Genomic DNA, 23,764 nt, shown 5'->3' with positions numbered 1-23,764 from the left:
ATTCTGCTAACCCAAACTAAAGTGCACTGCTTCATTTCAGGGAAATAACAAGAACAAATAAAGAAAATTATTAAATATTGCCACAATGGTGACAATTCTCCAAGTACATACCATCAGTTATGTTTCTTTCAAACAATTAGACTACATGAGCCTGAGAATATTTCTGAAGAGTGTACAAATTTTTTAAGCTTTATTAATAGAGTATTTGTAGGAAATAACCACAGAGATTATTTAAAAATCCTTCTGAAGACAGCCAGGTGGCGTGTTCCTACCAAAGATCTTAGCTGGAAAACTACATCAGACTACGGACAGGTAAGATAACACTACTATGGCCCACAGTAAATAAGGTTAACCACAATAACAGAACATCTCCAAGACTGCCAGACGGGTAGTCTGGTATGTGGAAGCATATCAAATGAGACCAGATTCACAGTTCTAAATGTGTGGGGGAGCATGTTTACTACCTCTAAAAGCAACGTGGGAAAGAAACTTATGTACGTATCTACCCACAAAAAACATGCATCTAGTTAAAGTAAATCCACCTAAATCTTACTACTGTTTCTGCCTGTTTATTACTGATGCCTAAGAGTGGTTTTACTATCAAAGCAGACACAAAGCCTTCATGGCCTCCTAAGTTTGAAGTCGTTCAAGACAAATGAAACAGCCAATGGAAATGTAAATTAAGATACTCTATTAAAAAGTTGCTATTTGTCTGTTTGTGGTAACTTCAATTTAGGACTTGACTTGCCCAAATATTTTGCTTGAGGGTGTGCCTCTGCTCCTTCAGTAAGACCACAGTTCTCAGAAAAGAGGCCATCTCTGTGAGGAAAGAAAGGCTTTGCTCTCTCTCATCTCATTGTCTGCTCCCACCACTTCCCTTGTGCTGACACCAGTTCTTGGACTCTACCACATGCTGACTTAACTGAGGCAGAAGAAAACTAAGCCAGAGAAAAACCCACAAGCAACAAAACCCTTTCTGGTGGCCTTGAGCTCTGCAGTGGTTTAGATCTCCATGGAACTAGAGTTTGAGAGAACTTTGATGGTGTTTTGATTCACTATAATTGCCTTTTACATGTACCAACATTTTGGCATCTGTATTTATTTCAACCCTTTTAACTCCTTTCAGCATTTGGAGGGAAGCAATGCCCATTGTTAGTCATAAACTACAAATGCTAGCAAATTTCAGAGTTCAGGGATATTTCAACAGAACATGCAAACACTACATCAATGCAAATACATCAATCTGATAGAGAACAGTTGCTCTTGAGACTAAGAAAATAAGGTATTTAAGATAATTTTCTTTTGCACACTTGGTGGCATTGCTTAAAGCAGTTCAATCCACTGTAGGAAATAACCCTCAGATTTATCTATGTTTCTATACAGTGCAGTGAACACAGGAAGGTTAATTTCCTGCACCTCAATCTGGACAAGATTGTATGGCCCAATTGCTCACACTAGAGAGCTGGACTCCAGCTTCTGTTGGAAACTGAAGGCATTGCAAAGTATGCCACATTCTGTGAATGATTATAGTACTTAAACTCCTTCAGCTATCACCACATCTGCAGACCTGCTTAAGCAAAATCTCCAGCTTTGGTTTAAAATGAACTAGAAAATACTCCTTGAAGCAGGTAAGAGCTCTCCCAAGAATGACTACCCCTTTACAAAGGCTGTGGGGATCAGTACAACACTTCAAAGAAAGGGAGACTGGAAACTCCTCTCCAGTAGCATGCAAAATCCCTTTGGATTATCTAGGACACAAACACAAGTTCCTAGTCATAAAAAGTTATGCATTTAGATATAGAGAGGAAAAATTGTACACAATCTCTGGCAGAAAACACAAACAAACATATACAGATTGAGTTTCTCAGAGCGTCAGTTTCCCTGCTTATTTTTTGTACCCTGGAGAGTGATTTGTTAACCACCCTATACTTCTCATTAGTCCCAAATTCTTCAAAAACAAACAAACAAACCAGCACATCACTACCATAAAAAAAAAAAGAAGTCCACAAAAACCAATACACATACGCAAAATGAAAAATAAAAATATAATAAAATAAACCGGCAGATCTCCTGCTTCTTTCCAATGCTATAATCGTTATTATGCTAGGACATCCCTTAGCCATACCACTGCTTGCTTTGCTTGTCTGCCTAGCTATTCAACTTGAATTCTCTAATTCCTGTTTCTAATACAACATGTAAGCAGCAAATGCATTTTAAAACTAAAATACATAATTATGTCTTATTTCTCCAAAATAACACGAAATGTTACGTTCAACAAACCACAGGTATGGACTCAAATATCTGTATGCTTAGAAAGAAAAAGAAACATATTTTTAAATGCTCAAATTTTAAGCATATCTATATGGGAAAGTAAAAGTAATATAAAAGTAAAGTTGCATAATATGTTGGATATTAGCGTACAACTACAGATGCATCTACTGAAAATTTGAAGCATGAGGCATTAAATAAGTTAAAATTTTGTTAAGAAATGGTCCTCCCAGGCTGAATGTAAATCAAAATGGCTGCTACAAATATGACTGTCATAAAGAGGCATTCTTAAATTCTAGTACACTTCAGAAAAAAACCAACATATTTGCAGAGCATATTTTCCTATTTTTACATCTTGTCCATCTTTATTATTTGTATGGGTTTGTCTCTTGTATTCTATCACTACTATAAGCAAAACAGCTGCTAGGAAAGACATAAAACATTTGTTTCCCCTGTCTCCATATTGCCTTGTTGTTTAGAACTGTTTTACTTTAGTTTACCTTCTTCCTTGCAGCATTTTCTCTAAATATTTTTAAAAGTTGTGTTTAAAAAAAAAAAGATTTTCATCATATGTAATTCTCAGCATACACTTTTTAGAAAAGAAGAAAGGTGGAAGAACACCATAAAGCTGAGGTATTAATCTATGGAAGCTTGTGCTATTGCTATCCATATCTGTGGGGAACAAGCCAAACCTGAGTTCCATAGAACATTTACTAGGACTAAATTCCACTGACATCAATTAAAAATATCAAAATTACTTTTAACTACACAGATTAATACACCGTTTTCTGCAAAAATACCAGTAAGAGATTATTAAATTGGTTGAATGACATGAGTACACCAAAAGGTACTATAGTATAAAGTTCTATAAAGTGCAAAGTAAAGACTTTAATCAACATCATTACTGAAAATCATGTCCATACTACGTTAACCTTGAAGTGCTGAAGCTCATCATACTTCTTTCTATAATTAGTAAAATAAAACTACTCCTTTAGTTAATGCTAGAAAACAAAGATTTCTCAAAAATGAAGAAAATTCCGTTATTAGCAGGTAGCAATTGGCAACAGCACAGTACATTTTTCTCTCATAGCACAGCACGTTGACAATCCCCATACCTAGATGGTACTGATACAAGGCAAAAGTCATCATTTTTGTATCACATATCAAGTCATGGTAGATATTCTTCTCTTTTGGGTGTCACCTGCATTTTTTTCTTCGGAATAAAGGCACTCAGAAAACACCCTTTAGTTTCCACTAAAATGTATCTAGTATTTGAACTAGAGAAAACATGCTATTTTCTGCCATGAATAAGGTAAATATCAAGCAAAAAATTATTAAAGGTTTCAGACAAAGCTGGTGTGTTCCAATAAATACCATAGTTGCAGAACTACAGAGGAAGTTCAGCTATCACTGTGGCAACTGACAGCTTTCAGGTTAAGCCTTACCAAAGCTGAAAAGCTCATCTCAGCTAGTTACTCTTAAGACTAATTCTTCTGTCAAACAACACAAACAATAACTTTAATGATCAGAGTATGCGTAACTTGTCTTTAAAATATCATTATCTAAACAAAATGGTGATTACATTATTCTGTGAAGTACACAGAAGAAACATTTTGACACCTTTCAAACAAGAAAGACACCTTTCTAAAGTTTTTCACCTTACTATAGCAAAAATGAGATGAAAAAAAGGTTATACATTAAGCATAGTAAACAAGATTGCATTTGTATTTCATGTAAGTACACTAAATCCTTTAAAGAAATTAAATCCCAGACCAGAGCCAGCCAAACCCTGCAATACAGCAGAATTCCTAGCATAAGGCTTCCTTTCAGACAAATTAGCCACAATCAGAAAGAAATCTTCAACTGAACATTCTTATATCCTTTTTTTTCCCCTCCATGCTTCTTTTTGTTTACATTTTCAGGTTGCAAAGCACTCTAGACATATGTAATCATATGTTATGTGGGCATTGTTCTGGATATTTCAAAGGTCAACTTTCAAGAAAGCAAAAGCAGCTAGAAGGCAGTTACCACACTGTGAATACTCAATCAGTTATTATAGTCTGAGACATTTACTTAAAATTGCCAGACCTCTCTCTGGAATTTTCTGGCTTTATAACTTTACCATATTGAAATTAGAAAAAAAAAAGTAAAAAAATCAACATGCACTAAAAGTCAAAATACATACTTGAATAAAAACCATAAAAAAACTGAGTTCCTAAGCAGAGCACAAGAAAAATGTTTAACAACCATTATTTTAAAAGCATTGTGAATATGTTAAAACCTTTAGGCTAAAGAATTGGGTATGTGCCATTAAAATAAACAATCTCTGCAGTAATATAGTCTTGAGAATCAGAAGCATCTTCTGACATTCACTGTAACATATTTATTTAGTCACTATCAACCAAAAGAATGTTTCTGAAATTAAAACAAATACATGTAACAGCATTTATATTTCAAAAGATGTTAAACTGAAAATATCTCAATCCAATATAAAACATTGCAATATAAAAATTACTACTGCTTGCTTTAAACATAACTATAGCTTAGGCTAGACCGCAAACACATAATGTTTGTGCAATTAAATAAAAGCTAAAACATACCCACATAATTACAGTGCTCACCAGACATGAATAAAGATTTGATTTTAAACAGGCTTCTTTAAGATGACTTACTAGTATTTTTCCTCATAAAGACTGCATACTGCATTCATGATTTGACCAAATTCTGCAAAGGTGCACAAAATTACAAAGAAATTATTTTATTTTGCACTTTGTGCAAACTGAAAACCAGACAGTAATAGTATTATTTCAGAGTATTCCACTGTTGTTTGCTTTACCATGAAAATATAAATGCACAGTTATAAAATGGAGTAGTATTAGCTATGCCTTTTGTTCAACTTTATTTATTTATATGAGCCACTATTATGGCTCGTACATACACACAAGACAATTTTTCAGGATTAGTAGAAGACCTTACTGTTAGAAATGTCAGGACCTAATAGGAATAAATAAAATAAAATAAAACAAAATAAAGCAAAGCAAAACAGAACACTCATTACCTCACCTCCCTCCCTACTACTAAACTTTCATATTCACACTGTGAATATGTACATAAGCCAGCCAGGAAATTACTTTTTTAACATCAGAAGTAAGCATAATAGTTCTTGCAATATATTACAGGTCATTATATGAAAGAGAAGCTTTGTTTGCAGGGACTACCCTTCTTCATTAGTTTGGGATCTGTAAAGGAGATGAATATTAGAAAAACAAACAAACTTAATATCAGGAAAGCATGAAAGCATTAGCCTAAAAGAAGAGCAAGTCACATTTGCAAGTCCTAGTGATCTATTTACCAGAGTAGCTCAGGAGCATGACTGCTCTAAGCCAAGAAACCCACCGAAAACATAGAGGGAAAGGCAGTGAAAGGGGAAGAATGATCCCACTCAAGGAGCCGAGACCTACACACGGCCGGCGGCGCACCCCCACTGAGGACCTGTCCATGGTGCTGCAGAAAGGCCCCCGGCTCGGAAAAGGGAAGGGAAAGAACTAGACACTATTACAACACTCCACTCTTGGTATCAATTAAGTTTGTCGTTTGCACTACTACAACGCTAAATTGTCATCCAAAGATTCCATTGCCATGTGCAAACATGCAGCTGATGGAACATCTACAAAGTACCAGGAAAAAAAAAAAAAAAGAGTTGGTTGAAGATCCACAAGGATGGAACCCCAAAGGCTTCATGTCTGAAAGACAAAGCAGCTGTGTTTTATCACACAGCATGATCTAAGCTCACCTCAGTTCTCCATTTGTTTGTGGGCTGAATCACAAGACACAAAGTCAGCTCACAACATCATTCCGGGGGTCTGGACCAATCAAGTTATTTTACCTTAGGAAGCGGCAGAGTCAAAATTAGAGTTGACACTAACTAGAAGAAATTAAAAGACTTTACAAAGATTTTGTTTTGCTTCATTCCTGAGAGTAGACACAGCACAGAGACTTATGAAGAATTCAGATACAGTCATAACAGAAGACCAATTTGTGTACACAGACTGAGAATCTCAGTTCAGAAAGAAAGACAAGAAGCAACTCCATTAAAAATAAAAACATCCCATCAGGACAAAAGACCTTTCTGAAAGTAAATAATAGCAAAGGAAGAATCTTGAAAATGCATGAACAATAACAAAAATACTACAAATAAGTAAGTAAATAAAGCACTTAAAAAGAGAAACAGAGGTAGAGAGAAAGAGAGAAAAAGAGACTGTAAGGAAGGAAGGGTGAAAGAGATGGTGGAGATTTGAAGGTACCCACCTTAAAACAGTAAGAAAAAAAACAAAGACAGTTACCATAAAATGCTTCAAACTGATCTAAAGGCAAATGAGAACTGCTTGTGGACAAGGCCAAAACCACATTTCTAGCCTTTAAAATCAATAATTAATGATTCTTGTGCTTTGGATGCACATAACAGTATTAGTTTAAGGGAAAAAATTGGCATCTAGGGACGTTTCAAATCAAAACAGGATAAATTTCTTATCACCAAAAATTCCTGAAAGTCAGGAAGTACACAGACTGATAGAAAGTCATAATTAATTTGGCATTTAGAGGGTCATTTGGTATGGAAGGTCCTCATTCTTCACATTGCTCAACTCTCTTTACACAAATTAAATCAAGCAACTGTGCCATGATGGCAAATTCCATTACACACAATATTAAATGCACCATTTAAGTGCCTTATGGCTATTGCATAATGGCAGTATAGCCTTTCTAGTTCTTCTGTGTACGTTTGGAGTTGGTGATGATAGCATTATTACTCATTTCTATGCAAGTATTTAACTGCTGGGTAAAAGAGATTCCTTCAACAAACAAGTAAGGAAGGTGTGAATGGGGTAGGCAAGCAAACAACATGGTACGGTCAGCAGGAACACAGCAATTAACAAATCAAGGCTGAAGTGAAATCACTTCAAGGGTATATACCTAAAGAAGGAAATGCCAGCAGACTAGTCTCATAGAAAAATCTCTTGTGCCCTTCCTGGGGAATTGGCACACTTGGGTGCCTCCTTGAAAATGACTGTACGCTAATGCACACAGCATGGGGAACAAATAGGGAAAATTACAAAAGTCTGTGTAATTATCACATAGCTACAAACTCATGGGGAAGATGGAAGCATGGTGGGATAAATCCTGTGACTGAAGAGGTGTGATGAACAGATACACAGTCTTCAGGAAGGACAAGCTAGAAAGGTGAAGGGGGAGAAGTTGATCTTTATGTGGGAACAGGTCTGTAGGCAGTTGAGAGCTCATGGGTCAAGATTAGCAGACAGAACATGGGTGATGCTGCAGTGAGTGCCTGCTATATACCTTGGGAGCAGGAGTAAACATTTGAGGTCTTCTTCTGGCAGAAGAAGGTCCACGAGTCCACAGGGCCTGAATTTCAAGCTCCCTTACAGGACAACACAGTGGAACACACGCAACCTTAGAAATTTCTGGAGTGTAGTACAACTTCGACACAGGTGATCAAAGAGATGTGTCTAGGTCTGATTATAAACAGAAGAACTGGTCAACCGATGTGAAAGTCAAGGCCAGCTTTGGCTACAGTGATGAATCAACAGAGGATCCTTAGAGTGGCATAAAGTAAATGCCACAATATTGGATTTTGGAGAGCACACTATGATCTCTTCAGGTATGGCTTGGAAAAACCTTACAAGATACAGCTCTTGATATTCAAGGATCACGTTCTCCAAGCTCAAGAAAGGTTTATCACTACCTGCAGGAAATAAAGGCATCAGGAGGCAGGAGCTAAATCACACATAAAAAGAAAGTAGGTAAGAATTGGAAGAAGGATAGCTGATGTAGGGAAGTAGAGAGTTGCTGTCCAATTGCATAGGGGTAGAGCTGGGAAAACTAAGGTCCACTTCACATTGAATCTCACGAGGAATGTGAAGGGCAACAAGGAAAGATTCTGCCCATAAAAAAATGGTGAATACTACTGAAAAAGTGTGCTCTGTGCTAAAAATGACAGAGGTTGTGGGGGGGGGAAGGGGGAACACAAAAAAGGCAGAAGTACACAGTGCCTTCTTTACCTCATTGTTTACTGGGAAGACCAGTCTTCAGGAATCCCAGATCCTTGGGATCAGTGGGAACATCTAGAACAAAGATGACTTCATGTCAGTGGAGGAAGATTATGTTATGGAGCACTTAAACTGGACATAGTTTAGTCTATGGAATCTAACAGGTTGCACACATGAGCAGCTGAGAGAGAGCTGCTTTTTGTCTGTGCAAGCCACTTCCAGTCATCTTTAAAAGGTCATGACAAGCAGGACATGTTCCCACAAACCAGAAGAGAACAAATGTCACTCATGTTCAGGAAGGAACCTCAGACCCTAGGAAGTTAATGGAGCAAATAACCCTGGAAATCATTTTCAGATATGAGGACAGGAAGGTGACTGGGAATTGTCAGCATGCATTTTCAAAGGGGAAATTGTGTTTATCTAGCACGGTGGTCTTCTACAATGCAGTATTATGCCTGGAGGATGACAGGAGAGCAGCCAGTTGGAATAAAGTCACTACTGGTCTACCCCAATCGTTGATACAGAGCCAGTACTGCTGAACGATGGAAACAGTCCATTCTCAGCAAATTCACATACAATACAAAACTAGAAATGGCTGGTATACCAAATGCGTGTGCTGCCTTTTACAGTGATCTGGACAGGTGAGAGGTACAGAGAAATCTCGTTATGTTCAACAAAGGGAAATGCACAGGGCTTGCATCCAGGGAGTACCTCTTCTCAGAGTACAGCTGGCTCTCCATTAAGGGCCTAGACAGCAGCTTAACAGAGAAGGACCTTCAGGTTCTCATAGGCAAGCTGACCATAAACCACCAATGGGACTTGGTAAACTGAGAAAGTCAGTAGCCTTCTGGGCTGTCTAAGGAAGAGCATTAGCAACATATAGAGGAAGGTGATTGCTTTTCTCTACACACCACTGGGCTTCTCAATATAACTGAGTCATTGGCTTACTAGAGTAATTCCAGAAAAGGAGCAGTCACAGAGATGCTAAAGGGACTGAAGCATCTTTGACGTTGGAGTGTTTAGACTGCAAAAGAGAAGGCTTATTCATAGATGGCTCTTAATCGTGTATAAACATCTAAGAGAAGTGCATATAAAATGGAGAGCCAGAGTCTTCCCACTAGTACCTACTGTCAGGTCAAGAGCAATGGGCACAATTGAAAATATATGAAATTAATACAATATCAAGAGGCCTTTTCTGCCCCTAATTATTCTCATTATTCTCTTAAGTATACATATATATTCCAGCACAATCCCTTTTTCAATTAGTTTTCATACTGTTTTTCCTGACATTGTGCTTTTTTTTTTTGCACTGACATTTATTCTTCCACTCTCTTCTGTTATTTTCCCCAGTGAGAACACAGAGCTAAGTTTCAAAGTGCTCCTAAAAATCACCTTGTAAAAAGTAAGTCAAGACTCTATGGTTCCAAGTCCACATGTTTATTAGAAAAAGGATGGTATCACAAATACTGAAGATGCTTTTATCTTAAGTTAATGAAACAAAAAACATTCTAACTTTTAACACTTCCCACTTAAGAGCGTGCTTTGGTGCTTTTTTGTTTTTTTTAATTAATGTTTTAACCAGTTTACCTCACTTGTTGTGACTTATGTCCATCATGCCTACTCCACCTGACATGTATCCTTGGGCTTCCCAAACCATCTACTAAGACCCAAAGGTTCTTCTCAGCAAAGCTGCTTCCCAGCCAGTCCAGCTTTAACCTGTATAGCAGCAAGAGGCTCTGCCAATCACAGGTCCAGCAGGACCCTGTATTTATCCTTGTTGAATTTTTTAAGGCTCTTTCTCATGCCTATTCAGGTCTCTCGGACTTGCAGTACTATCTTCAAGTGCATCCAGCAGTCTCCAACAATTTGGTGTCTGCCAACTTGATGAGAGCGCATGGCCTTGCCTTTTCCAAGCCACTGTTAAAGATATGCACATCTGCAGGTCTTAACACTGCAGGTAGTGCACAACTCATTAACCATTGCTCTTTGAGACAGATAATTCACTTTTTAAAAAACTCGTCTGGTTGTTCATCCACCCTGATAGCATCACCCTAATTCAGACAAAATATTGTGAGACACAGCTGAAAGATTTGCTAATACTGAAGTAGATTACATCTGTTGCTTTTCCCTCAGACACAGAGCTACTCATCTAATCATGAAAGCAATGAGATTCATAAGGCATGATTTACTTTTGGGAAAAAAAGTCCATCTTGGCTATTTCAAATAACCTTCAAATGTCAAGCACTTCCAGCAGGACCATCTCATACTTTTTCCCAGACTGAAGTGAGGTTGACTAGCTTGTAACTCCACTAAGGCATTCTTTGAAGGTGGTCATTTGTCCTCTTCCCCCTGAAAAGGACCTTACCTGATTTCCAGCAAGACTTTTCAAAGATACTAGAGAGCAACATCACTAAAGCATCAGACAGTTCCTTTGGCACCCGCAGATGCAACCTGTCTAGTTCCATGGACTTGCACAGGTCAAGTTCTAGCAAGTGATCCTTAACAGTCCTCATCCATTGCTGGTAGCTCATCTCCTTGAATGATTTTACTAGGCAGAGCAGTCAGGAAGATCTTGTTGGTGAAGACTGAGGCAATGAATGCAGTGTCTGTTGTTACTGAATCATATGTCCTATAACACATATAACACATCCATACTTCCTTACTCAGCCTTCTACTGTCAAGGCAGTGGTAAAAACTCTTTGTGCTGCCATTGATATCCCTTACAAGTGTTAACTCCAGATAAGTTTTTGCTCTTGTAACATCTTTGTACATTCAAAATCCTCAATTATACCAGTCTTCTGAAAGAAATCGATGTTTTCTAAAGTAGAGAGCCTACTCTGGTACTCCTTCCTCACTTCCGTCAGGATCTTGATATATTTCATGATCAGTATAAGGTTATAATTAATCATCTCATCTCCACAGTTTTGATAATAACAGCATTCAGCTGTGTATCACTCTGCTGATACATCCAGTATCTTTAAGAAGTAGTTCTCTGACATCACCCAGAAATCCTCTTGACTGCTTCCATTCCACTGTGTTGTCCTGCCAGCAGGTGTCAGGGAATTTTAAGTCCCTCATGAAAAATGGTACCTTGTCATTCAGAGACTTTTAAATTAGGCTTTGTCCTCTTCCTCTCTCTGATCAGGTCTATTACCACCATGTTGTCATCCTTTTTGACCTTCAATCCTGACCAACAAGCTCTCAGCCACTGTTATCCCACTTGAACAGCTCCCTATATATACACATTTGCATACATGCACTTGAGTACCACTCTTTAGCAATACCAACACCACTCTCATTCCCACATCCTGTGCCCTCTGCTTTCCACGTACATACCAATACCCTTTAAACATGGGGTTATAAATCCTCTTCACTACCTCAAACACTACTCACCAGGTTCATCAGCCTGTTGGCACAGATGCTTTCATTCCACCGAGAATCAAAAGCTTTTAGGTACAGACAGGAATCCAAATATGGGTCCCATGGTATTCTAAGTAAAATCTCTGGTTGGTTGCACAACTAGTGCCAGAAGATTTTGATTCACAGGATATGCCTACTCCTTTCATTTAAGAAGATTTGTCCTCCAAATGCTTTTTCCCTTTCACCAAGAGTACTGAGTAGTTCTTAGAAACAGCTGCGTTAATTAAAAAAAGTCTCTTTTTCAGGAGACAACCAGTTGCATGGAAGTAATAAGTAGGAGAAGAAAGAGTGAGACATTTATTCACTCTTTCAAAGTTTTGTAGTTTACAAGAAATATGCCATTTTTAAGTCTGTGCAAGAAACTTGCCAGCAAGTTGTTCTTCTTAGCAAGCATCTTATTATCAGGATACCTGTTGATACTTCACAAAAGCTATTTGGAAAAAACAGCTCTAAATAAATCTTGACAATACTCTACATACAAGCAAAACAACATATTCCAAGATCAACCAACAACAACCAAAGATGTTAAATTAAACAAATAAAATAGCAAATTATTTTGGGTAGAGAATTATACCACAAAATGACAAACTATACAGAATGTAACTCTAGGTCTATCTAAGAAACACTTGATATCAACAACTACTCTACTGGGAATCTACCAGATATGAAAACAACTGTGACACATTGATTATCATAATACATACTAAGAAAGATAGAAAAATAACAGTTACATACTCTGTGAATGTTAAAAAAACAAGAGGTGCAACTGCCAATAACTTTTTTTTTATTATTACTTTTGGACACAAAATTTCTTGATATCATCCAGAAGAGCATTCAAGGCTTGTTTCATTGTTAGTCCACCGTTCTGTACTAGTATGCTTACGTTCTGTACATCTGTGAAGCCAGAAAAACAAGTACTATGTATGACTTCAAAGCCAGAAATTAAATATAAATGGAAAAAAAAAGTTCAAAAGTAGAACAAGGAGTTGAAACAGTAAGATCTCCGTAAGTAGCATAAAATTTTCAAAAACAGTGGTATATACTGCAAGTTGAATTCAAATCAGTTCTGAAGTACCACACATACAGAACATTCTGACCTGTAAGTGCACAGTCAAGGAAGACTCATAGTCCTTGGCCTACTTGTAGTTGAAATATTTGGGAAACTGGTGCTTTGTCTATCTAAGATGCATTCAGTCCAGTTTGGATAGGTCTCAAGCATCTTACAATTACAAATTTTAGTTGCAGTACAGGTACAGTACAAATGAAAATTATTATGTGGTTAAATCATGGGTAATCCTTTTTTCAGTCTCACTTCTCTTTAATAATGTTCTCTAATATTCATCCGTTTCCCAAAACATGAACTAATGACGACAAACTATACAGGACATTTCCTTTACGTTATGAATGAGACATGACTAAAATTAATACCCAAGAGACATGCATGTCAACAAATACAGTAAAAAAAGTATTCATAGTACGTTCTACCATCTCCAAAGCATTAACACAAACAGTACATGATCTTGTTATTTCCTGCCACTGTGCCAATAGCTTCATGAAATCTTTGTCATAAGCAATCGATATTAATGTATTAAATGTTAAACAATTTGTACAAAACAGGTTATTTCATACAGAGCCTCTTTAATGTAATACCAGAAAGAAGGGAGGAAAAGGTCATGGCTGTGGAATATATCTGAAGCATCTCTAAAATCACTGCCTCTCTTTACTACCTGCTAAGGTTTTTCTTAAGTAACGCACAAATAATTAGTCACTAGCATATCACCAATCCATCACTAACGTATACTCATAAAGCATTTGTAACAGATTACACTTTTTTTTTTAAAATAATTACTAATGTTTAGTACTAATGGCAATGTTATATTAACAATATCAAAAATAGTAAGAGACTGATTTTTATTTTGCAAACCAACATACCCCAAATGAAAATTGAATACTGAGTAAAGTTTATCAATATACTATATATATATATAGTATATATATATATATATATATATATATTACAATAATACTAGCAGATTTATCTTATACACTTACTTTTAAATGAGAGGACCTATTGTTAATTGAGAGGAAGCTTTTAGGTAACACAGGTTATAAGGAATTATTCCTTGATTTATTACAGAAATAAGAGGGTTCAGATTGCAAATACTTTCTGCAGTTTGCAGAAAGTAAGTTTGATTAGTTTCATATACACTCCATCAAAATTTAAATAAATTCTTAATCAGGAAGAAGATTCACTAGATTAAGATTCCATTTAGAAAATGGACTTAAATTAATCACCTTACAAATAAAGTATTTATCAACTGATTTTTTTTTCCCCATTTTGAGGGGATAGTGAAATGTCAGTACTATGGGGAACTCCATTGTACTTGCTCTATAATTACCATCTTCACATTTGAAGATAATCATCGTCTTAGTTAGATTTTTAAAAGGCTATTCTGTCAAGATCCAACTAGCATGAGCAAATTTCTTTTCCTTAGGTATCACTTGAAATAGGTACTTGCTTTTGCCATACAAAGTATATTTTGATTATCCTATTTTACTAAGTGGGAAAAGCTCTGGAAGACCCCCTGCAGACAACAGTTTTAAATAACTTTATCAGTACACATTTGAACTCCATATAAACTGATACTTGGACAGTTCTGATGTAGAGGGCAATGAAGTTCATCTCTGCAATTCACTAAACACCATACAACTATTAAATGCATTATAATGGAAACCTTCAACTCTCAAGTCTGGACTTAAGTTTTTAACCTCTTCTCCTTTGCCAAGTTAATGATTAATATCTATTCAATTTCTTCTTGCCTTCCATTTGATTGTTGTTTTTTTTTCCCATTTTTGTCTCCAAAGCATGTCCTTATGCCAGCTCCACTTAACACAAGAAGATTGTAATAAATTGATTCCATAAAACTCCCATTGTTCTAAAATTAGAAAACATTCACAAGACAATTTTAATCTATTTCTATGATAAACCAAGTCAATGTCCTTCTAATTTCCCAGTACTACTTATGACTGTATTTAAAAGAGAATACTGAATTGCACCTGATCATAGACCTGCATCTTTCTTCCAATTAAATACATCCTACATTAGTTTTTCCTACAGATACAATAATTCTCCTTTTTTGCAATGAAAATAAGAGTATTTACATATTAGCCTATTTCATTTAAAGAATATACTCCCAGAGTACGAATCATTGCTTAAATAAAAAAAGAAATGTCACTTCAGTTTGAGTTTAATTTTAACAACAGCTTCACTCTTAGCACGTAAGCATCCCTTAAAATACACATATCCCTCTTCTGCAGGGATGGAGGTCAGAGACTGGATCCAACTGTCTTCAGTTCTTTTATGCCAGAAAAGGATAATGTTAAAGAAGCAAGAAAAGCTAGCAGGAGAAGGAAGATTACAGTGAATTCTTCAAGGAGACAGTCCATAAAGATTGGCCATCTCTTCATCCTTAAGGCAATCATACAGCTTACTGAAAGTTATGTCATACAAATTTCAGCAGGAAACACTGTTCCCAAAGAAAAATACACCATTTTTAAAATCAAATAGGAAAACCAAAGCAAGGCAAAGATACCCTGGTAAGTTCAGCTACACGAAAATTAACGTAACTCCCACATCCAGAGTTAATTATTTTACCTGTCATAAGCAATAGCACCTGCATCAAGATTTTACTCACTAAAATACTAACCAGCCAGTTCATTGACTTACACCAACTGTGAGAGATAATTAACTGTTAGTGATACCTAGAAGTTCTCAAATTTCTCAGAAATTACTGAAAACGGATGTTTCAGCTTTGAATTGATTATATAAATTAATATATATTTATAATTAACTAAATATAAATATATAAAAATAAAAACATATTTAGATCAGGTGAAATCTTATAATACATAAAACTCTGTAATTACCTTCAGCAATTGCATGAAATGCAGAAATTACAACTCATAGTTTGCACAATTTAAGAACTGTGCACTGCAATTCCATGACTCAGACAGCTGTGGGACTGAAGTATCACATTAATTTTAATCTGGCGATGACTAGTAGACAGAAAGATAATTTATATGGTATGTAAAGATCTTACAATCAAATCTTACCCCAGCAGAATTTTTGCATGAACCTCTTTGTTAGTCCTTGAGATTTCTCTCAAAGAGGTAATTTCTGCATCAAACCAAAATCCTCTTTCTTCTGGAGTCTCAACATTGTAGTTAACCATCACCACGTCACCCACTTTTAACTCACTCCACTTCAGAATGGTTCTTGCTCGGGGTCGAAGATTATTGAAGTCCATTTCTACTATGCCACTCTCCGGGTACCTTCAAAAGTGAAACCAAGAACAGCAGTGATTACCACCTCTGCAACAGTAAGTTATACATCACAGATAACACTTTAGAAAAGTATACTTTTTCAAGTGTCTCATGGACATATAAAAAAACTTGATATAAAACTCTAATATACTTTGAAAATGTAGTTTTAATAGAAATAGAATCCAGTTATTTGATTAACATGAGATGGGAAAAAACAGTCTCTAAGGTTCTATTATAAAAAAAACTATAAGAACTGTTTTGATTTAGAATACAATCAGTTCCAAGTTTTAGCACAGACATAGCCCATATTTGATCTCAGTGTGGCCAATATTTTAGTTGAACCAGAATGAAAAGGCAATAAAGATTAATTTTTTCAGCATGGCACATTTTTAACTTTGCCTTCATGCATTTGTTACATTTCCACTATAGCATCTTATTTCAGACAGATCTTTTAAAAAGCCTAACCCTACCAACACAGCTTATCAAATTCATGTGATGAATATAGCTCAAGTTCACACTCTATGAACATGTGTTTAAAAATAGCTATTTACAGAATCTATTAAGGGACAAAATATAGTAAAGCTAAAACCTCTAGAACAGAGAACATTTCTCTCTTAATTACAAAAGGAAAAATCTAGAACAGTAAATGGAAGATCATTCCTTTTGACAACTTATCTTGAATAAATGCAGTGGGGAATGTAACACTTCAAGCAAGGAAAATAAAGTTCACCAGGAAAAAATCGTTCACTAAACCATAACTAAGGAATTTTGACCGATTCATTATTTTTCACTGAAGACTTTTTTTAAAAAATGCAGATTTTTACACAACATTACCTGCAAGTTGTTAGATTTTATAAGAGATCTCATACAGTATCAAAACAGGATGTAAGCAATCACAATACACAAACAGAATCAAACAATAATAAATAAAATCCGAAGAGCTCCAATTTCTTTCCAAATCGAAACTCATTTAGCAGAATTAAAAGTGATATTTGACAGCAATAAAGCTAAAATAAAAAATAATACTAAGAAAAAAACACGAAGTTTCTAAGATTTGAGATGTTAACTTTTCAGTCTAGCAATACAGCCTTCATAAACCTGTATGAGGTAATTCTTCAACATTAGTAGTGCTTGTAGGGTTTTCACATGTGCTATAAATACAGCACAATACCAACTTTATGAAAACACCACTAGGAGAAAATAGCTAGCCTGCTACAAAAAACAAAAGTGCTAGACTAAAATGGTGAAGTCATTTTCTGATACTGCATGTAAGCTAAAAAATTCTCCATCATTAAATGAGTAGCAGATGATGTCACAGTAGACATTTAACACAACACGTCCATAGGCATTTGACCTATTTTCAAGTATTCTTTTTTTTTCTAGCAAAAATTGCCAATAACAATATATCTTAAATTTCCATCATATAATTATAATAATTTTAGAAAGAGCACTCTTGCTATACAGTTTGATATGACTTTGTAAAGTAGCCCTGTTAAATCACAGTGACAGAATTTCACCCATGCTAATTAAAGTATGGTACTTGTTACTTTCCAGCATGCTTGTCTATAGTGAACAGGACCATCTCAAAGTCTTGGAAAAACTGCACACTGTGACTTCCTACGTTTCCATATAAACTAAACAGATTTGTCATTAACAGCGTATGGCTCTGGTAAACTACGGTCTGAAGGCTGTCCTCTCCTAACCAATTGAATGAAAGCCCACTGACGCAACTGGGCACTTCTAAAATAAGTTTTTCTTTGTTCAGTATTTTCTTCTAAATTCAACACACAGGTCTGCCACGACAGAGGTGAGCTAGAGAGAATGCTAGGTTGGGTAGGAGTGCCAGAGAAGACCTAGTATTCCATCTGCACATCCTTCTTTGTCCTTTATTATGCAGATACCTCAGGCATAGCGTAAATTTGTTGGAAGATTTATCAGTTTTTCTAAAGAAACACGAAATATAACAATTTAACACTGGCTGTACCTTTAGATAAGCCAATGGCGAAACAAAAAACCATAACTGTTCTTTACTACTTACAAAAGTTAAATCCTAGGAGTGTTTGCTTCCCAACACTTTCAGATCCTAATTATCGAAACTTGCATAATAGAAATTATATCATGCAGACACAGGTGGTTGAGATAGAGTCACTATCAAAGCGACAGTCAAATTCGTAATACTTTTGGCTTCAGCTTGAGTGCACTGAAAAGCCATTGTTGGTATACACTTTTGTACTACAGCTCTCCCTTAGAAGAGCTATACTACAACTATATAATGCTCATAATTATTGCAGTAACTGCAATATCCACAAAAAAGGTAAGACATTCACCCACAGCAATACAGAAAGCAACTATGAGGTAACATCTATTTTATTGAAGTACGTACATAATGGCAAGATGTTATAGTACAACAGGTGACTGAAATCTCAGGACAGCTAAGTTTGGGCTACTGGTTCATTCCACTCATCTCATAATAAACCCTTCCTAAAGTTTGAAGACGACTGCAAATAAATGAAGAAATGATGTACTTGAACTGAGAAATGAAAATAGGTCTTAAACATCAGAAAAATAAAGAATTAAAAACAAGACAATGCTTATGTACACAAAAATAAACAAGTAAGAAGTATCCATGAGAATGGTGGGGTTAAAAAAATAACATTAAAAAATCCCAATGCTGTTATCAAAAAAAAAATCAAAGAAATGTAACTTGCAACAATATGCATTCATAGGAATTTTGATCTGAAAAAAAAAAGTATTCTCTTCTAAAATCAAGATGTTTTTTGGTCTCTGTTATTCCAGAAAAGTCTTTGGACAAATAACTATTATTTAATCATCAAAAATTATTTTGTGCCAAACTCAACTTTGTGTCATTTTCCCATCCCTAGAAAACTTAGAACAAAATGCTTCCTTCCTATTGTTTGTCTGAGAATTTCCAAGATTTTTATTGTTGATGGCTCCAGCTCTGCTCTTGAAAGTAGCTAGTGAAAGATCCCAAAGAAGGAAGATTGCTAACCAGTATTAATAAAATAACATACAGAAGATACACTCTACAGTCCCCATTTACAGACATAAACCTACTGCCTTCCAAAGCAAGAAGAAGGAAGAGTCTTCACTGAGGGAATTTTTACTCATACTGGCTGGCCAAAACCTTAAACTTGCAAATCTTCCATTTGAAGACTAGACAGTTTTTGAACAGGTGAGGTTTTTCCTCGTTAGGTTTCACATTTCCTTTCCACCAGGTTCCATACACAAGATGTCTTGCTGTCATGTCTTTGCACACCAACATGTTCTGACAAACCAGCCTTTGGTAAATCTGAACAGGTATTTAATATTTGTCTGTAATTTATATACTGAACTGAACAGCTGAAACAGCATTTTATGTTCAGCTCAAAAAAATCACACATGCAAATACATTAAGCACAGTAACACTACTCCTCATTACATTGAGTAATAAACAATGAGTATTTCCACAATAAATCTGGGACCTCAAACATATCAAATGTCACAGTCTACCCAAGCAGGAAAAAAGCACACTCATATTAGAAAATGCCATTCACTCCATGTTCACTTTCTAGAACTTGAGCATGTTATTTGCACAAAATACATTAAGTTAAAACTTAATCTCTTGCATATGCAAGAGTAATATGTAACTATGTAAGCTCACTTTCTGGTATTACAGGTTTATGTAGAAAAACCAAAAGACAATGAATAGTTATTCAAGCCTTTAACAAGTCTCAAGAAAGATGAACTCATTCCAAAAACTAAAATCAGCAACTGATAGACATGAATGTTTACCAAAGGTATTTTCTCATTTACTGCATTATATATAAAATCCTGTGTTAACCCTCAATTAAAAACAGAAGCAGTTTCATGGCTATGCTCTAATCAGACTAGTTTAAGTTTGTTAAAGTTTTGATGACAATCATTTGACACAATTCAATTAAACAATTATAGACATTTTTTGTCTTTCCATATTTTTTTCACTACACTCAGCACCTAATATTTTAAAAAGCAGACATAGTAGCAGTAAGTATTATCATAACACTGATGTTCTAGTTACTAATGCCCATTAGAAGTCTCGTATTCACTGCCAAGACATATTCCCATGGAATTTTATTTCCCTTTAGACTTCCCAGTTATATTTCTAACTAGATAGTAATACCACCGTAACACGGCTTTCCTCTGATTTTCTAACTTTATAGACAGTTTCCAGAGAAAAGCATTACCAGTGAAGTAAAAATTCAAGTATTTCCTGGTATACACTCATTCCTAAACCATTCAAATAGTGAGAAACATGAGTTCCACATCAGAACATATGCAAGACTTTTCAGTTCACTGAGAATTTTCAATGCATCCTTCAAATCTCTCCCCACACGTCACTAGAACAACTGAAACCAGAAAGATAAAATTATTGAAACAAAACAAAAAAGACCAAGACTTCCCTACCCTTTCTCGATACTAGTACAATAAGCAACGTTAGTGGAAAAGTGAAATTTCCAAAAATTGCAATTTTCCAAAATAAATGCAATGAAAACAAGGAGCATTTGAGAAATACACTGCGTGCAAGGGGAGGTACTTTGACACTCCTTCACAGAAAACAAAAGAATTCTGCTTGCAGCATGTGCATTAACTATGCTCAAAGTAGCTACCTCTCAAAGCAGGGCTTCTCTACCTTACTCTGGCCATTAGTCTTTCAAATATACTAGGAAGCAAGAACATTTTACAGCTATACAATCACCACATTCAACAAAACTGAACTATCAGGTGTTACATACCCGGGAAATAAGGTAAGGGGAAGAAGTGGCTACCTCTTCTGAAAAAAAAAAAAAAAAGCCCATAATGCTTGAATAATGTCTTTTTGTCTCCAAAAAACAATTTATCAAAAAGTTTTAGTATGGTAATTGCTATTCTATTAAATCCCAGGCTATTATATTTTAAGGTGAAGTGCGCAAATAAATTAATAGTTCTATTTTCAAAATATTTAAGTCTCAACTTCAAGCCATTTGTTGAGAAAGAAATAGCAAGTTTAAGACTATAATTCTGCTGATGATCTCTTCAGCTATGAAGGCACTTTCTCCTGTAAAGTGTTGTAGCTTTTGTTTCCCTGAAAAGGTCATACTTAAAGAGGCACATCATTTCTTATCTTCTAATTTTCTCAAAATATTCTGTGCTCTCCAACAATATAAAGTCATAATTTCGGGAATTCAAGATAAAGCTGCCCATAACAAAGTTTACAAGAATCTCAGCCTGTCTCGGACATTACTTCCAAGGCATACAGAATGACTAGAATTCCTGACTTAATGACAATACAGTGAAATTCTGTTTTTCTTAATTCATTTATGCATACACGCATACTCTCTAAGAGAACGTAGAATTGTGCATAAATGTGTTATTTTTAACAGGTTAACAATAGCCTGGACTATACATGACAAAAGAAGCTTGCCTGAAATAGGCAAGACACTGTTGGCATGGATAATGTGTGCAACAAGACAGAGCATTTTGGAGCACTAGCCTTTCACAATCTTACAAACAAAATGCCTTTTTTTTTTTTTTTTAATTGCCTCCTCCCCTTATGAAAAGGAGGATCAGTAAAACCTTTAAACTTCTTCAGAAACTGTTAACTCCTTACACCACATTCCATACAACTTCTGTTACTGTCTGCAATCCTGATTAGTCCTGAACATAATACAAAGATTAAAGAAAAAGGTAATCTAGCTGACAACACTTGAAACACCTCTTCCCCCTGTACTTAAAGACTGTTCAAAGATTTTACAACACAGAAAAATAATTATTCATTTTATTCCTTCATTATTTTATTTAGGCAGGTTGAGACCTAGGGAATTAGCAAGCATTTTAAAGAAATTCTTTCCAGAAGGATTACATCTATCTTTTTCCTTCTAAACTGCCTTTTCATTTTGCATCATTTTCAATCTGTTCAAACTGAAGTTTGTTGCCCAAGTTTGTATTTTTACATCTGTTTCAGCCAGCATGACATACCTATGCTCCTAACATGACTCAAACACTTTAGAAGCAAAGAATCTTTCAACGGTAAGACAATCTCACAAATGCTCCTCAGACAGAAGCAAAACCAAAAATTAAAACTTGAATGTTGACTTGGTGGGTCAAGGCATTTTAGAAGCATTTAACAAACCTTCCAGTTCAAAACAGAAGCTACCATTGACAGACTGATACAACTATATTACCTCAATTTCCATTCAGAAACACAGGAATCCAATTCAGTCCCAGATCACTGAGATCAGTCCCTTTTCATTGCATGCTACCACACACACACATATTTTCCTGGACTCCATTTATGATACGACAGTCTAAAATTATTGTGGTATTTTTCACAGTTCGCTTCATTTTCATGGCATTTTACACAGCTTGTGGAAAACTAAATGACTAATGAGAGTTAAGTACTGAGTGACGCTTACTTACAGGTATGGTAATAGCATATTCCTGTGTGCCTTTACCTTCAAAGCAGGCTGTAATCTCTTCAGAAGTAATGAATGTCTTTTTCTTAAGTGGTTTTAAGAGGTAATTGAGTTTAATCTTGAGGACTACAGGTCCTAATTAGTAATAATATTTAATAAAAGCACATAGTACATAAATACAACCTGTTTATTTAGCTGGAATAGCATCTACACAGGACAGAAATTGTAAGAACAGAGGTCTCACTAGAACCTGAGGAATATGATGTTCTTAATTCTTCATGCTGAAAAATGAAATAAACTACCCACCAGAATTTCTATTTCATAGAAATGCATTGCTCAGGTTCACTTTGTAAACAAAATAGGCAAAAAGCACCTCTGTAACAGACATCGATATACACATTCTCTTCTTCCTGGTCCACCCCTGCCTTTATTTTCAGCTCAAGGAGCACGTATGAAGACAGCATGAGCCTAAATTACATAGCTGAACTTTCTGCAGGGAACTGCAGGGATCAGCATAAACAGAGAGCAAGAGTGTCACCCTAGCAAAGCCACATTCATGATGATGGCTGTTTTGCTAGGCTACATGCAACAAAATTCATCAGTTCCAAGTTCACTGTTTTGTCTGCATAAAACAGCTCAACCTCAAAAATCTTCAACAGCATAGAGGCTCCAGGATGGATAAATAAACATGGATTTGGAAAACATATACCTCACAGTAACCAACAGATTAACTGCCGATGCACCTGTTTATACGCACAGTCAGCAGCTCTCCAAATCCAGTTTACAGAGTGAATTTCTGAGTTTTGTTACATAAGAATTACTGTAGGATCACATCCAATGACAATACAGTTTCTACACACATATAATAACCACTACTCAGGAACATCCTGTTCTACAGATGTCCTGAATGGAGGCAGTCTGCAGCAACGTCAGACTTAAAAGCGTACTGCAACTTTAACTCTGTTTTAGCAGTCTTGCAGCAGATTTTCAAATTGCCATCATCCACCACGATCATTTTGGAAATTGCTGTATCCTTTTTTCTTTCAGGTAGTGGCACAAATACCTACAGCTCCTAAAAGAAACCTTGTAAAATTAAAAAAAAAAACAACTAGAAGCAAGCTGTCACTCTCTGAACATCAAGGAACTTGATGAAGCTTTCAGGAATCCCTACTAACTAATCCCTACTAACTAATCCCTACTAACTAATCCCTACTAACTAATCCCTACTAACTAATCCCTACTAACTAATCCCTACTA

General features: G+C 35.7%; 1 protein-coding gene across 3 annotated transcripts in view; it reads right to left on the bottom strand.

Annotated features, from left to right (window-relative positions):
• Positions 1 to 23,764, bottom strand: part of UHRF2 (ubiquitin like with PHD and ring finger domains 2) — an 81,784-nt gene that overhangs the window by 29,667 nt on the left and 28,353 nt on the right. For all 3 annotated transcript variants that reach the window (XM_021379748.1, XM_021379749.1, XM_021379750.1), the window contains one exon: positions 15,867 to 16,085. In XM_021379748.1, coding sequence (XP_021235423.1) covers positions 15,867 to 16,085 — 219 coding nt within the window. The remainder of the gene's footprint in view (positions 1 to 15,866; positions 16,086 to 23,764) is intronic.

Source organism: Numida meleagris, chromosome Z (genome assembly GCF_002078875.1).
Source record: "Numida meleagris isolate 19003 breed g44 Domestic line chromosome Z, NumMel1.0, whole genome shotgun sequence".
NCBI classification, from domain to species: domain Eukaryota; kingdom Metazoa; phylum Chordata; class Aves; order Galliformes; family Numididae; genus Numida; species Numida meleagris.
Note: the sequence above shows the minus strand (reverse complement) of the source record. Positions and strands in the feature narration are given on the sequence as shown.